This window comes from Talpa occidentalis, unplaced genomic scaffold (genome assembly GCF_014898055.3).
Source record: "Talpa occidentalis isolate TD23 unplaced genomic scaffold, MPIMG_talOcc4v2.1 talOcc4.2, whole genome shotgun sequence".
NCBI lineage: Eukaryota > Metazoa > Chordata > Mammalia > Eulipotyphla > Talpidae > Talpa > Talpa occidentalis.
The window spans coordinates 142,971,228-142,987,335 of NW_023602073.1; the positions used below are offsets into that span (position 1 = coordinate 142,971,228).

A 16,108-nucleotide genomic window follows, 5' to 3' on the forward strand; every position below is an offset into this window, starting at 1 on the left:
AATGTCAGACTGAATTAGTGATATCCAACGTAAAAAGAGCTGACTATATTATCTTCTGATTAACCCCAAAGAAGACCTAGTTTTACACTGTTTCCATCACTGCATTTGAGGACCATGGATGGCGGCGCTTTGGCAGGGAGTGAGACGCGCGTGGGAGGGAGACGCAGCGCCCGCAGCTCAAGGGCTTCAGCCCATCCTGAAGTAACTGTGGAAACAGTGACTGGGAATTCAAATAAAACGAGATTGCCATCTTCTGTTTCCTTTCCTTACTTCACGATGTGACCCTCATTATCATTCCCTCTTGCTGAACTGTTTTTTGCCAAGTGCAAGCCCCCTGTACCCTCCTCCCTGACGTATCCCAGTGAACTGGGCTGATTTTGCTCCCTGGGGACAGCTGAGCCTTCTGGGCTGTCACAACCTCGGGGGCGCTTGGGCCAGGGACACCCGCCTTGTCCTGTAACCCCTGCACCGGGCAAACACCCTGCAGCCTTCAGCGGGCTTGTATTGGCCCAGGCCAGCAGTGCTCAGCCTGAGACTCCCTGGGAGAGCCCACACGGGGTCCGGCCACTTTTTCACCTTCCATCCGGAGCCCTTCACGTCCCTGACCTGGGCTCAAGTAACACACCACAGGGAATGCATGATGGTGGTGATGGCCTTGCCTCTGAATTTCATACACACAGGACACAACAAGCTATTTAAAAATGTACACAATCTCACTTAATATATGACAAGCTCTCTTGGACAGTGATGATACAATCATCCTGTAAGCCCACAGTTAGAAGTGGTGTGACAACTAGTCTTCATATAATGTTAAAAAATATAAGTGGGCCTCCCTGGTGGCACAGGGGGTTAAGGCGCAACCTATGAAGCTATCTGCAGCCACTGCAGCACGAGTTTGATGCCCGGCCGGCCAGGGAGCATCCCATATGGCACAGCAGACCTCTCCTGACTCGCCTGCTGCTCCCCTTAGCAGTGTATTTCAGTACATCAGCCTGTTCTGTTCCCCACTCTGTCTCTGGTGAATCCTCTCACCCCCCATACCTCTGGTCTGTACCCCAGTTCTTGTATGCATAAATAAATAAAATCTTTAAAAAAAAAGGATCAAGAAATAACATTTCATAAAGCTCTTTTGCTTCTGAAGATGAGGCAGCAATGGCACTCTGATGGCTGTCTTCTCAGCTCTGCTGCTGGCCCTGAACTCTAGATGGCCACCAAGCACTACCTGATTTGCTCCATCACTCAAACTGGCTCAGCCACTATCAAAGTTACTGCAAAATTTCAAGTATTTTTTCAAACGATCCCATTGCCCTACACTTCCTAGAAGCAGCACAGTAATATCACCAGGAGCTGAGCACGGGTCAGCAGCCACGATGGCATGAGCTGCCTTTCTAGGATGAGGCAGCTCAGCTGAGAGTCACCTGCCGGGGTCAGACACTGTGTCCTTTCAGTACGACTGCTAGCTGAGCAGCAGGGCCTGTCTTTCCATTCCACACCAGTCTGAGGTATTGGCCACTTCTGGGGACTGTGTTCACCCTGCCTTCTGGCTTATGATCCACTTTAACCACCATCACTAGCGGAAAACAGGTGAGTTCACTGTTAACACCCCAGGAATGCCAAGCAAATAGCTGTCAGCGACTCTGCTTACACCTTGGGAATGGCAGCAGCTAACCCATATCACAAGCTTCTGCAGCGTACCTCACCCTCAAGACCCCGGCCCATCCAGTGGGATGAGGTCAGACTGACCTGGTTATTACTGTTGGCAGCTGATGAATTGGCCTGTGCTGCACTTGCTGAGAGGGAATCGAGGAAAGCTTGGTCAGCCACTGAGTTTCCACACGAAAACTGATCTTTTCCATCACTGGGCAAAATCTGTTAGTAGAAGGACCACAATTAGTTTTATAGATAAGCATTATTTCAGAGTTGCCTAAGGACAAGCAAGAATCGTCATCTGTTAGGAACAGGGAGTTTATAGTCTAAAAAGGAAGCAAACCAGGAACATTTGTACTTACTATCCCTTTCTCTAAATAAGCAGAATTCTAGAAAATGCAACAAATGCCAATGCCAATTTTAACTTAAGTCTTCTGGTTTTTCTCATTCTCGTCAATTTTTAGAATCATGAGCGCACAGATCTGATGACACAAACCTGGAACTTGTGGTCTGGGGCCTCTGGGGCTGCGGAGAAGGTGGGTGCAGAGGGTTTCTGAGGACTGTCTACTGTCTTAGTAGATTCGCCAGGGGGGCTCAAAACCCCCACCCCAACTCTTAATCAGGAACAACAGAGACCACCTGCCCCACCTGCGGTCAGGGAAACATCCCTCGGGGCACAAAGGCACCTTTATTCTCCATCTCCTCCAACTGGGTGGGCTCACAGGGCACCAGGCAACCTTAGCTTGTTGATATATATATTTTTTTTTTTACAATCTTTGTTCCTTTTTATCAGGGGAGAATGGGTAAGTTGAGTGTCCAGCACCCCGTTTTGAGTGACCTGCAAACCATCAGCAGGGGGCACCAGGAGGCTTTTGTCAGCGGAGGGGTGTGTCCCAGCGGGGAGCTCTGCAGCCCTGGCAGAGAACAGAGCTTAATCCCAACCACCCTCAGCAGCTCATTCAAGACCCTTCTGTTTTAAGGGAATGGGACATATGTCCTAAATCAGTTACAAGACAAAGAAGTTTACTTAAAAAACATCTATTTAAATTTTGTGAATCAATGCTATGGTAAATAGTATTATAGGCAATAGCTACCACACAATGTAAGGGAGCGGAAAATAGGACTTTCACTGAAAGTTGCTAATTTCAATATCTGGTTTCTCTCTTTGGAGCTCAGGTCTTCAGGGTATCTTTCAGTTCTTAGTTCTACTTGAATGCATTTTGCAACTAGCATGTATTACTTTTACAGTTCTTAGTTCTACTTGAATGCATTTTGCAACTAGCATGTATTACTTTTACAATGGATTTTTTTTCAAAGTTGCTATTTTCTACTCTGCCCTTGGAAATTGATAATTCATGAAAAGGTGCTCGACAAAGACCAACGTTAATAAATGACAGCTCTGGGCCTCCCTGGTGGCACAAAGGGTAGTGTCAGTACTATGAAGCTATTGCCAGTCACAGCAGCAGGATTTCGACCCAGCCAGGGAACTGACCCACATGGCGCAGCAGACCTCTCCTGACTCTCCCACTGCTCCCCTCAGCAGTGTATTTCAGTAGATCCACCTGTTCTGCTCCCTACTCTGTCTCTGGGGAATCTCCTCTTCCATGCCCCCCACCTCTTGTCTACACCCCAGCTCTTGCATGCATACATAAAATAAATCTTTATATATATAAAAAAAGAATAAATGACAGCTCTTACTTCAACATAGTCCGTGGGAACAAGTCCTCGCTCTCCCCTGCTGTTTCTTCCTTCCAGCCATCCCCCACCAACGTCCTAATAAAGTTTAAAAAAAGGGAAAAGATTAGAGATGGAAATTTCACAGAAATTTTGTTTTAGGAATTGTATAACAATTGTTATGCCTTCTTTTTTTCCTATAGAGCTAATACTCTTCAAAATTAAACATTTGTAAACTTTCTCTTTACTCCAGAAAATGGTATCTAAAAACAAGATAAAACAAAAATCAAGAGGAAAAAAAAAAAGGGATCAAAGATAGAAAACCAGCCCATTAGAGGCTTCATTCTGCATCGTCTACTTACTGGCCTGCTGTGGGTGACGGAGTGGAGTGCGGCTCTGGTCCTCACGTGGTGGGACCACCACTAGGGCCTGCCTGGCCCTCTGTGACTTCTATGGCCATCAGAACGAGGTGGCGTGACACAGTGAGTGCAGAGCCAGGCCTCAGTGAGCACACTGCAGCTCACTCTTTATCCAAAAGAGCTGCTATGTGAAGAGATCTGGGTTGCCACATGATGACAGAGACAAGGCCCCCGCCCCATCACCCTCTCCAAAGCCAGCCAATGCCAAGCAGTGCCACACAGGTGAGCAAGGTCATGGGGACCCCTCACCCCCAGTGAGCAGGTGGCAGCCGACAGCGTGTGCCCAGGTCAGCCCCTGCTGGCCTGCAGATTCCTGAGCAAGGACAACAGCTATTTGATTTATTCTTTGGGATTATCTGTCATACAGGGGGAAAAAAAAAAAAAGACTAACTGGTCTATGGTTCCTTAGTTCTTCCTGGATAAATACTACTAACAAATGAAGTAATAAAACACTGCACACCAGGATCCCCCCACCTTTTCTTTTTTTTTAAAGATTTATTTTTATTTATTTATACAATCACTGGGTACAGTCAGAAGCGCGGGAGGGTGAGAGAATTCACCAGAGCCAGAGTGGGGAGCAGAGCAGGCAGAAGGACCGAAGTACACTGCTGAGGGGAGCAGCGGGCGGCAGGAGAGGTCTGCGCGCCATGTGGGACCCTCCTCCGGTGGCTGGGGAGCAGCCGGGGATCGAACCAGCGCTGTAGAGGCCGCGGGCAGCTTCACAACCCAGCGCTCAACTGCTGCACCACCGGGGAGGCCCAGGATCCCCCTTTTTTCAATCTTTTATCTCAGCAAAGTCCTATGTCCCCCCTGAAACAGTAAGAGTTGTCTTATAACAGGGTGGTCCCCAGGAAAGGGGGAGGTTCCAGTTTCCCTGCCCCACCCAAAGGAGGGTAGAGCTAAAGAGAAGAGAAGAAGCTGTAGAAGAGGCTGAGGAAGGAAGGAAGCAGGATGGAGAGACAGAAGGAGGCCTGGAGGAGGCACATGGAGCAGAAAGACATGTGAAGAAACTGTGCTTGCCTTTTGGTTGGGGACTGGGTGACACAGATGTGGGTGGGAGACCGCGGGGAGGATAACAATAGCAGCTTTTATCTTGATTTTGCTTTTTTCCTCCCAGACTTAACTGGTTGTTTCTGATCCTTTTCTGTGGGTCCCACTGAAAGGTGCTTTAGACTTGTGGCAGGCTTTGGGGCCTTGCTCTGGACCAATCCCATTTGGGTGGACTTTTACCCATGAGGGGACAGGTCACTTTGAGTGCTTGACTTAAAAACTATATTCTTTGCCTTTCCTGTATTGTTTACTAATTGCAAACAATTAGTAAAGTCTCATTTGTTTTGTGTTGATATGGCGGATGACAGAACCTATTTAGAGCAGGCAGGTTTGGGGGCTCTAGGGTGCCCCTCTCCCTGCCCTGTAACAGTCTAACTGTGTAAGCCATGCCCTACTTAGGTGGTAACTACCTTAATTTGGATAACATGCTCTCTTTAAAAATCACTTTAAGCCACATCTCTGTCCATTTTTATCTCAGCAATTTAAAGACAAATTATTTGACCAGGAAATAAAGAAGACTTCTTCATCTAAAAAGGTAGATGAGGGCCTCCCTGGTGGCGCAAGGGGTTAAGACAGAACCTATGAAGCTATCAGCAGCCACTGCAGCACAAGTTCAATCCCCAGCCGGGAACCTACTCTCCTGACTCTCCCCCCTGCTCCCCTCAGCAGTGTATTTCAGTCAATCTGCCTGTTCTGTTCCCCACTCTGTCTCTGGTGACTCTTCTTCCTGCCACACCTCTGGCCTGTACCCAGTTCTTGTATGCATAAATAAATAAATCATTTAAAAAATAAATGAATAAAAATGTAGGTGAGAAGATAAAAGAATCTTTAATCTCTCCTGTGATTAAAAATAGAATCTAGTTGTGGCGTGCAGACCTCTCCTGCCGCCCGCTGCTCCCCTCAGCAGTGTACTTCGGTCCTTCTGCCTGTTCTGCTCCCCGCTCTGGCTCTGGTGAATTCTCTCACCCTTCCGCGCTTCTGACTGTACCCAGTGCTTGTATAAATAAATAAATAAATCTTAAAAAAAAAAAAAAAAAAAGAATCTAGTTGGCATATTATCTAACATGCCATACACTTTTTGTTATTTTTTTACATAACATAAAAGAATTACCCAATAATTCTTTTTGTGTCTAGTACATACATACAAAACAGGTTTTAAACATACTGTCAAGATTAGGATAATCCTCTCTTGCTCTCTGGGCTGCCCTGTGGGAACACCTGTGCAGAACTGGGCCTCCTTCCTTTTCCTGCTGTCTCTCTGCCTCCCTATAAACTCTCTTCACGAGTTTATTACTCTTAAGACGACCGGAAAACCAGTCTCTCTCCAGCCCTCGTCTCCAGCTTTGCCTTTCCATTTTTAAACTGATGCCAAAACTATGTGGTAGGGTTAATTATTTGCAATTCTTTAAACTCTACATATCTAAAAATAAGCTTACTTTATCTTTCCAGAAGCTCTCCTGACCCACCTTAATCCAGCCACCATTCTCTTGGGTGCAAAGGCCAAAAACAGCAGGACCCTGGTTGCTTTTCCCACCAACACTAATCAAGCCCCAACCCTGGCTCTGACTCCACTAAGGTTTCTGCATCTATCCTCAAACCCTACTGGTCCACCCGGCCACGTCTCTAGACTCCAGGCACACCAATTCATTCCACTCTTCTACTGGAGTAATCCTGAAGTGCAGGCCTTGGCATGTCACCTCCCCAAAACAAAAGCAACAATAAAAGCTGAGCAGAGCCCTTAGATGAAATGACCACATCACAGATGAGATCCAACCTATCACTTGGCCCTCGGTCCTGTGACTGGCTCCAAAAGCCAATTCTCTTAGCCGGTCTCCTGTACAGACATACCCCATGCCCCTGGGACACTTGTTTATGTGCTGTCTTCTCAGCAGAGAAGAAAACGCAGCAGTAGAGGCCAAATGGATATGTCTTTGAATCCTTGCTCTGTCACTTACCAGCAGGGTAATGTCGGGCAAGTTACCTCACCCCCCCCCCAAGTCTCATTACCCTCACTTGTAACACAGGCATTAAAAACACCTACTTTCCAGAGGAGACAGGGAAAATACAGGAAAGAAGTTGCACTGGCAGAGCACTCAGCCAGACCACCGCTCACACCACCAGCACACAGTAGCCGAGACTCCTCAGAAATACCCCTTCTGTCTACGTATCCAGGGTCTGCTGGGATGTTGTCCTTCCCATTTCTGCCTGGTGGAGCCGCATCCAGCCATCTTTCAGGGGCTTAACTTTTTCATATTCACATGAGATTTTTACTCTATCGTGAATACTTCATAAGGAATAGGAAATTCATGTGGGTTTGAATGACTGACTTAAGAAGTAAAATCTTAAAAACAAGCCTTTAAGAAACCATTAGAGGGGCCTCCCCTGGTGGTGCAGGGGTTAGGTGCTGGGCAGCAAAGCTGCCCGCAGCCTCTGTAGTGCCAGTTTGATCCCCTGCCGCCGGCAAGGGTCCCACATGGTGCGCAGACCTCTCCTGCCGCCCGCTGCTCCCCTCAGCAGTGTACTTCGGTCCTTCTGCCTGTTCTGCTCCCGGCTCTGGCTCTGGTGAATTCTCTCACCCTCCCATGCTTCTGACTGTACCCAGTGCTTGTATAAATAAATAAATAAATCTTTTAAAAAAAAAAGAAAAAGAAAAAGAAGAAACCATTAGATTTAAACATGATTCCCTTACCGGATTTGTGATTGTGATGATTTCTCCTTCATTAACTGTCAGTTCATTATTTCCAGGTTCAGCAGCAAAATCATACATAACCCGAGCCTGTTGGGAGTGAAAAAGAAAGAGAAAGTTACACACGTGAGCATCACAGCAGAAAATCCAACCCCCCCCTCCATCCCACAGTCTGCTTTGTAAATGCGCTGTACGGACGATGCTTCCCGACACGGTCGTGGCTGTTCTGGGAGAAGGGGCAACAGATCCCCTGAAAGACGTATCAGCTCATGTAAGTAGCTGTGGCAAAAGATCTTTTCCCAACAGAAGAAATTTCTACAGAGAATCGGTGGCAGTCAATGAGAATGACTGAAAACTTTTTTTTGCAAAGTTTTCACTACCAATGAAATTGATATGTTCTTTAAAAATGTTTTTCCTAAAATAGGTTGATTTCCTTACCCTGAAATAAGATGCACTTTGAAAATGTGTTAATTTGTTAATGAAGGAATTTGTCAAATTCCTCCGTCTGGGAAATTTCTAAGACAAATAGAAGTGTAAAAAGAACATCACTGAGTATAAGTACATAAACTTCCAAGAAATATTTAGAATAACTTGAAAGAATGCCATTGAAAAGGGAGGAAGAATCGAAAGGTACCATACATGTCCACACTAACCCTCTCCCTCACCCACCCATCCTTCTGGTCCCACACTGCTCCTCCCTCCCCATCCCACCAGCAGGCACACTTCTAGGAAGGCCTTGGAGCAAGGAGGTTCTCTGCGCTGAGGTCATGCTGTAAGCCTCTAGAGACTGGGATGATTTTAAGAAATTTTCTTCCTGAACTCACCAGACCCAAGCCCCTTTATGAAGTATAATTAAGAACCATCGGATAGACTGTACCCAAGTGCTTGTATAAGTAAATTAAATAAAAAAAAAAGGGCATTTTGACAATTATTTGGTGTGGAGTCATCAAACTGGTCACACCACACATAATGTTACCATTTCCAGGGTAACGTGCCAAACAGATCCTCCTGATACCACCCATGCAGAAGTCGGCTCTGCCCGCTGCTTCATAAGCGTGCATGCACACACACACACACACACGCACACTCACACGCACCAAGTTACTTGGATTTTTCTTCTTTAAGCCAAGGCAAAATGGCTGCATCACACAAAACACTTGGATGTGGCTCCATTAAACTGAGGTTGACAGAGACATTCTGCAGGGCGGGGAGAAGGGAGTAGGATCAAAAGAGGGGTTGGAAGAGCACAGGGGACTATGATGATGGTTCACGGGTGAAATGGTGATGGGAATTCCACAGAGACTATGACCGAGATGAGAAAGCACACATTGTACAAAAATGAAGAACAATGTAAAAAATAGATGAAATAAAAAACATAATAAAAAAAATAAACTGAGGTGATTTTTCTTTTTCTGTAAAGGGTCATCAGTATATACCTTATGGTTAGCAGGCCACAAAGTCTGTCTCTGCTCCTGCAGTGTAAAAGCACCACAGACAAAGTGTAAACAAACAGGTTTGGATGCCTTCAAATAAAACATGTACAAAACATGTGGCAGGCTATACTTTGCTTTCTAAGATGACTAGGTAAAAAGTTATATAAAAGTTTAATAATAAGAATCTTTGGGCCTCCCCTGGTGGCGCAGCGGTTGAGCTATGGGCTGTGAAGCTGCCCACAGCTTCTACAGTGCCAGTTCAATCCCCGGCTGCCAGCAAGTATTCCACATGACGCCACAGACCTCTCCTGCTGCTCCAGCTGCTCCCCTCGGCAGTGTATTTCGTTGGTCTGCCTGTTCTGTTCCCCGCTCTGGCTCTGGTGAATTCTCTCACCTTCCCGTGCTTCTGACTATACCCAGTGCTTGTATAAATAAATAAATAAATCTTAAAAAAAAAAAAGAATCTTTGCAGCTCATGTCACAAAGGTTAACCTTTCTAGTATATAAAAGAGCTGCTTGAATTCAAGAAAAAAGACAAGCAGCCCAACAGAAAAAATATAAATGACTCTTAAACATGTGCAAAAAATGCTCAATTTCCTACAGAAACTTAATCCTACAGACACTTAATTTGGCAGATGCTGCCAGATTCCCTCCCACAGGGACCGTACCACTTAAACCTCTACCAGCAACAGAAAGGAAAAAGCAATGGTTCCTCTTACAGCTTCACAAAAAGAAAAAATTACCCAAGTTTGTGACTTTCACCAATCTGGTGAGAAATGCTAGCTCAGTCTTTTTTTTTTTTTAAGATTTATTTATTTATTTATACAAGCACTGGGTACAGTCAGAAGCGCGGGAGGGTGAGAGAATTCACCAGAGCCAGAGCGGGGAGCAGAGCAGGCAAAAGGACCGAAGTACACTGCTGAGGGGAGCAGCGGGCGGCAGGAGAGGTCTGCGCGCCATGCAGGACCCTCCTCCAGTGGCTGGGGAGCAGCCGGGGATGGAACCGGCGCCGCGGAGGCTGTGGGCAGCTTCGCAACCCAGCGCTCAACCGCTGTGCCACTTGGGAGGCCCCGCTAGCTCAGTCTTAATATATTTATCCCTTGACCCAGAAATCTCATTTTCGGAGTCCACTCTGTGGCTGCACCACCTCCTGGTTACAGGCACTTACTATGGCTCTGTTTGCAACAGAAACAGATGACAGACAACCCGTGTCTGCTGACAGGGAACCGCTTGCCTAGCGATGTCTGTCACCACTACGTAGCAATGAAACAATAAGAACAATTTCTTAAGAACGACTGTATTAACGTGACTGATATATCATTAAATAAGGAAAGCAAATGGGAACACAGTGCATAGAGGACACTAGACTCCCCTAAGTAGAAGAGTATTTCTTCTATGTTTGCCAGCATTTCCATAAAGAAATGCTAGTTGAGTAAATCATTCTTAAAATGGTTACCTATACAGATGGGAGACAAAAACGAATGGAATACAGAAGCAGGAGTGGCTTTCTTAGTATATATTTGTCCTGTCGTTTTAGTTTTTGCTGTGTAGATATGTACCTGCTCAAGAATTCTAAATTAAAATGGGGGGAGGGGAGGGGGATCAGACACATTTACAGTATCAGCAAAAGATAAAATATCTAGGAATAAAGAGATGCAAAGGACCTATCTCGAACAAATTTTAAAACATTCCTGAAAGACACAGAAACCTGGAAAAACTGGGGAGAATGGTAAATTGTTTGCACAATGGCCAAAACAGATCTTCCTACCCCTACATAAACACCCTTTCATGTGACTTTGCTCTCAGTAAGAAACGAAAGCTATCTTCCCACCTCTGGACTCTGGGTTTGTTGTTGTGCTTGCTTTGGCCAACAACTTTAACAGCAAATGCAATACAAGCAACGGCACTGAGTCACCCCTGGGTCTGCCCTGCCTCTCCATCACAACCACCTCCACCACTGCACAACCTGGGTTAGCCTCTGCAGATGTAAGACCACCATCCTAGCCTGGCCATCTGAGTTGGACAAGGCGAGACCCCAACATGATGTCACCCAAGGCCTCTAGCTCAGCTGGGCCTTCCAGATGGCAAGAACTACCCAAAGAATGAAAAGAAAGACTATGTATTAAGTCACTAAGTTGGAGGTAGCTTATCATGCAACAAAAACTTAGTCATATGAAGAAACTCCCCATATTTTCAGATGGAAAACTCACATATAAACAAGACTCTAAGAAAAATATGAACAGCATTATTTTTCTGAAATAGGGCAATTGACCCTGAACTTGATTTGGACATATGGAAAAGAGAAATTTTTTCACCAAAAAGAAACAAGCAGAGACTAGAAAAGTGGGAAGTTCACAAATCCCAAATACAAAGAAATGTAGTATGTATGATAAAGGTGACTTTGTATTGCTTTGGAATAAATGAGAAGCTATCTGGAAATAAAAATGAATCCCTACCTCACGCCTTCCACCAACATAAATTCCAGGATGGCACAAATATTTACATTAAAATAAACAACAGCAACAAACCCACATCTAGTGCCCAAATTGTAATCTCACATAGCACTTTTTATTCAAAAGAAACAGATTACTTAGAGAAATGTCTGATTTCAGGTGTCAGGGTGGAAAAAAGCAACAGAACTATAAATAACACACAAGATGGAACTGGAACATCCTTTCCTCCCAGGTCTCAAAGACACTTGCAAAACCTCCCATGGTTGCACCAAACTCATACCCTCCAGGGGTGCATCCAAAGGACATACATGGACTCCATCCTGCAGATGAACTTGCTGTGCAAATGTGGGACAACGTGAGCACCAGTAAAGGTAAGGACTGTAATACCCCAAATGTTTAATTCCCTGAGTTCATAATGATAAAACTCGTCACTATTATAGGATACCATGGAACCATTTCATTTTGGACAATAGTTAAGAAAAAGGTAAAGTTTGAAAAGTCCCCTTTACAAACTATACCACTAATTAATCAAGTTGTAGATTAGAAGTTTCTTTGGAGTTTGGCTCAAGATGGAGGCACAGGAGACACCCGAACTCGCCCCCTATCATGGGTAACAAATCTATAACTACATGCGGAATAATTTACAAGAAGGGAGACCAGAAAATCAGAGACCCCACAACCAACGATAAAAGCTCCCAGCTGGGTAGTAGAGACAGAGATAAAAAGGTGTGGAACTTTTCCTCGGGGAGGTGAGGGTGGTATCCTACTTGCAGCACCTCCATCTTTTTTATTCTGCACAGCAGAGTGAGCCCCTAGAGTTCTGGTGCTTAGAGTGGGTGGAAACCCCAGAAGAATTTTAGTAGAGGGAACAGAGAATCCACCCTTAAAGGGCCAGCGCAGACTCACTCACCCAGGCACCTAGCACAGTAACAGTAGTCTGAAAAGCAGACAAATCAGAAGCAAAGGAAAGTCATTTAGTACTCTACAGAGTCCGCCTGGGAGGTAGGCATTGGGGGTGACCCCAGTCCAAAACCCTGGTGGGTGCCATCTTGGCAGCTTTCCAATGCCGTTGGCTGGGTGTCATTTAGAAATCTCCTCCAAACCCCCACCCCCAGGCAACTAGGGACTGTCAGAGAACTGTGCTGAGAGCTCCACCCAACCCCACCAGCACTGCCAGCCTCACTGCCACACCTCAACTTGCTCAGGAGCAGCTGGCATGGGCGTGCAGCTCAACACACCTACTGCACAGGGGCAGCAGCTGGCACAGGCCCACAGCACCAGCCACCCGCACACCACAGTTGTGTGCCTTGACACCCACTCACTGTGACCCTGACAGAGCAGGAGGGTGGGTGCAGCCCAGGCAGGTGATGCACCTGGAACACCAATCAGGTGGTCACAGCAGCCCCTGATACTACAGAGCAGCACCTACACAAGGCCATTCCCAAGAGATCAGGAGAGGTAATAGAGCTGACTAGTAGCACACAGAAGCAAGCGCTGAGAATCAGGCAAATTGGGGAGAAGGAACATGTCCCAAAGGGAAGAGCAAGATAAAATGCCTGAAAGACTGCAGAGAAATGAACAGAAGCAAACTACCGGATGAAGGAGTCAGAGTAAAAGTTATAAAGATGCTTACTGAACTCAAGAGAAAGGCATACAGATGAGCTATAAAATTTAAGGAAGACCCAAAAAGAAGTTAAAAGAACTGAAGGATACAATGACAGGTTCGAAAACTACAACTCGAGGCCCAACAGCAGCCTGAGTGAGCAGAGGAGCAGGCTAAGTGGGCCGGGAGACAAGCAACTGAACTCAGCAGCCAACACTCCGCCTCCCCTTAGGTCATCTCTGAGAGGGGTTCCTACTCACCTCACCTGCAAACTGTAGGAGTGTCATACAAATCAAGAAGTTCAAATCTTTGTGGTAGAGCACCCATGAAGGTGTGTGTTAGTCATGAAGGGCGTGCACAGCCAAGAAACCCCCAAGCCTCTGAGGGATGCCACCCACATGGCAGCGCGTGCTGCTCCCCGTGACAGTGGTAGCATTGGCAGGTGTGTCCAGGCAAATGCAGGGCTGGCGGCCCAAACAGGGGCTGGATTTTTACAGTACAGACTTGAAGATGCAGAGAGCAGTGCTGACCTTAAGCATTGAGATGTAGATTCTCTGGTCACTGAAAACATCTAGGTGAACACAGCCCCAAGGGACATCATGGAGCTTACAGAGCTCACAGTCAGGTGAACTCCTACATGAGCTCTTGCTGCCACCCGGAGAAGATCCTCACTGAAAAAGAGCAGGTGGTTCCCAGACCAGGAGAGAAGGTCTACAGCAGAAAAAGATTCCCAAAGAAACTGAAGAAAGAAAAACTTAGGGCCTGGGAATAAATTCAGCATAAGGTAAAAATAAATAAAGCAATAGAACTCACCCAGAGCAACAAAATGAAAAAAAATAAGAAGAGAGAAGATACCTTAAGAGATCTCTTGGATGACATTGAGAGGACTAATACTTGCTCTGTTATAGGGGTCTCAGAAGGAGGAGAGAGACAAGGTCAGAAACATTATTTGAGGAAATATGGCCAAAAGCTTCCCCAAGCTGGGCAAGGAAACCGACACCCAGATCCAGGAAGCCCAGTACTAAATAAGAGAGCCACATCAAGACACATTGTCATTTTAGTGGCAAAAATTAAAGAGAGGCTGTTAACAGCAGCTATGCACACACAAAGGAAAGTTAATACGGTTCCAGCAGATTTTTCAACAGAAATGTCCAAGGCCAGAAGAGTGGGGGGACATACTGAGTGCTGAAGGGAAAACTTCCAAATAAGAATTCTGTGTCTGGCAAGGTTAAGTATGTTCAGAACTGAAGAGATTAATCAGAGTCAACTAACAAACATAAAATGGCCTTGTAAGAAATGTTAAAGAGACTTGTTGACATTGAAAAGTGATGGCACTAGCAAAAAAACACACTAAAGACAAAAATCTCCCTGGAAAATTTCACAGGAAAAGTGGTGGATCAATCACTTATAAAGCAAACGTGAAGATTAAAAAACAGAGTGGTAAAATTTTTTTAATAGATTCATTTATTTATGCATACAAGAGCTGGGGTACAGGCCAGATATGCAGGGGGGTGAGAGGATTCACCAGAGACAGAGTGGGGAGCAGAACAGGCAGACCGACAGAAATACACTGCTGAGGGGAGCAGGGGCGAGTCAGGAGAGGTCTGCTGCGCCATGTGGGTTGCTCCCTGGCTGGCCGCGGATCGAACTCGTGCTGCAGTGGCTGCAGATTGCTTCATAGTGTGGTGCTTAACCCCTTGAGCCACCAGGGAGGCCCCAGAGTAGTAAAATTAAAGCCACAATTAGTCAAGGGATACACATAACATGAATATGTAAAACGAGACATTAAAAATATAAAACGTGGGGGTGGGGACAGTAAAGAAAAAAAGTAAAGTTTTGGAACATGTTCAAAGTTAAGGAATGACTAACCCAAAACAGACTGTACACACAGGACATTCTAAGTGAAATATGAGACAGAGGGAGACAAGCACTGTATGACATCACTCAGATGTGGAATCTAAAAAACCCAAATGCACAGGAACACAAGACAGAGTGGTAGTTGCAGAGGTTGGGAAATGGCTGAGGAGCGCCCAAAGGCACAAGCCTCCGGTTGGAAGGTGAACCAAATTCTGGGAATCTACTGCAGAGCATCATGACTGTACCTAACAACACCGTCCTACACATCTGAAAGCTGCTGAGAGAGGAGCTATTAAGGCATTTTCAGCACAAGGGGAAAAAAAAAAAAAAACCACTATGTGTGGGATGAATGTTAACTAAATTTATTGTGGAATCATCTGCAATATATACATATATCAACTCACTGAGTTGTAAACTCCTTAAAAACTAATACTTTATATATCCTCTATAACTCACCAACTAAAGGAAAAAGAATTATTAAATGCAACGTAATGTATGTAACTGGATTTAAAAACTGCAAAAACAAGGCTCACACCAAAATTCAATCAATAAATGTACCCTCTTAAAAATTTCAAGTGTGTCTTTATAAAAACATTGCAGCTTATGTAAAAAGAGGCAGCTACTATGGAAAACAGAATGGAGGTTTCTTAAAAAAACAAAAAATAGATCTACCACATGAGCCAGTAAACCCGCCTCTGGATATTTATCTAAAAGAACTAAAACCAGGGCTGTGAGGTGCCAGAAGCACGTCCCTGTCCACTGTAGCACCAGCCACAGACCAGCCACAGAGCCAAGAGGTGGAAACAACCCAACTGTCCTTTGACAGATAAATGGATAAAGAAACGTGGCTTATACATACAATGGAATATTATTTAGCCTTTAAAAAGGAGGTAACTCTGCAATGTGCAAAAGCATGTGTAAACCTTGGGAACAGCTATTATCATTCCATAAAAAAGGAATGATAAAATTGAAATATCTTTTTCAACCCCAAACATGTAATGCATCTAGGAAGCACAGTGCAGTCAAAAGACAAGCTGACGATATTTGCCTTCTGATGAAACACCAGGGCAGGTGAGAAATACATTTGAAAAATAAAAAAAAAAAAAAAAAAAGGAATCTTCTTCACCCTCTAGAGCATAGCGCCATTTACAGGAAATACAAAGGCATATATTAAAGTGCACAATGTGGACACAGTAAGAAACCCAGATACAGGAGAATTACAGGACCCATTTTCTCTAACAAGCAAATATGAAACCCAAGAAGCAGCCTGGGTGAGGGGGAGAGAG

The 16,108-nt window shown here is 45.2% G+C and overlaps 1 protein-coding gene across 4 annotated transcripts in view; it reads right to left on the reverse strand.

Moving 5' to 3' along the window:
• The window catches only part of SNX9 (sorting nexin 9), a 110,327-nt gene that overhangs the window by 47,644 nt on the left and 46,575 nt on the right, over positions 1-16,108 (reverse strand). For 3 of the 4 annotated variants that reach the window (XM_037520604.2, XM_037520603.2, XM_054697932.1), the window contains exons 2-4: positions 7,480-7,566; positions 3,346-3,420; positions 1,744-1,869 (exon numbers count right to left, since the gene is read on the reverse strand). In XM_037520604.2, the coding sequence (XP_037376501.1) occupies positions 1,744-1,869; positions 3,346-3,420; positions 7,480-7,566 (288 nt within the window). Of the gene's footprint in view, positions 1-1,743; positions 1,870-3,345; positions 3,421-7,479; positions 7,567-8,573; positions 8,637-16,108 lie in introns of those variants that run through there. The other variant, XM_054697931.1, reaches the window with a different exon arrangement.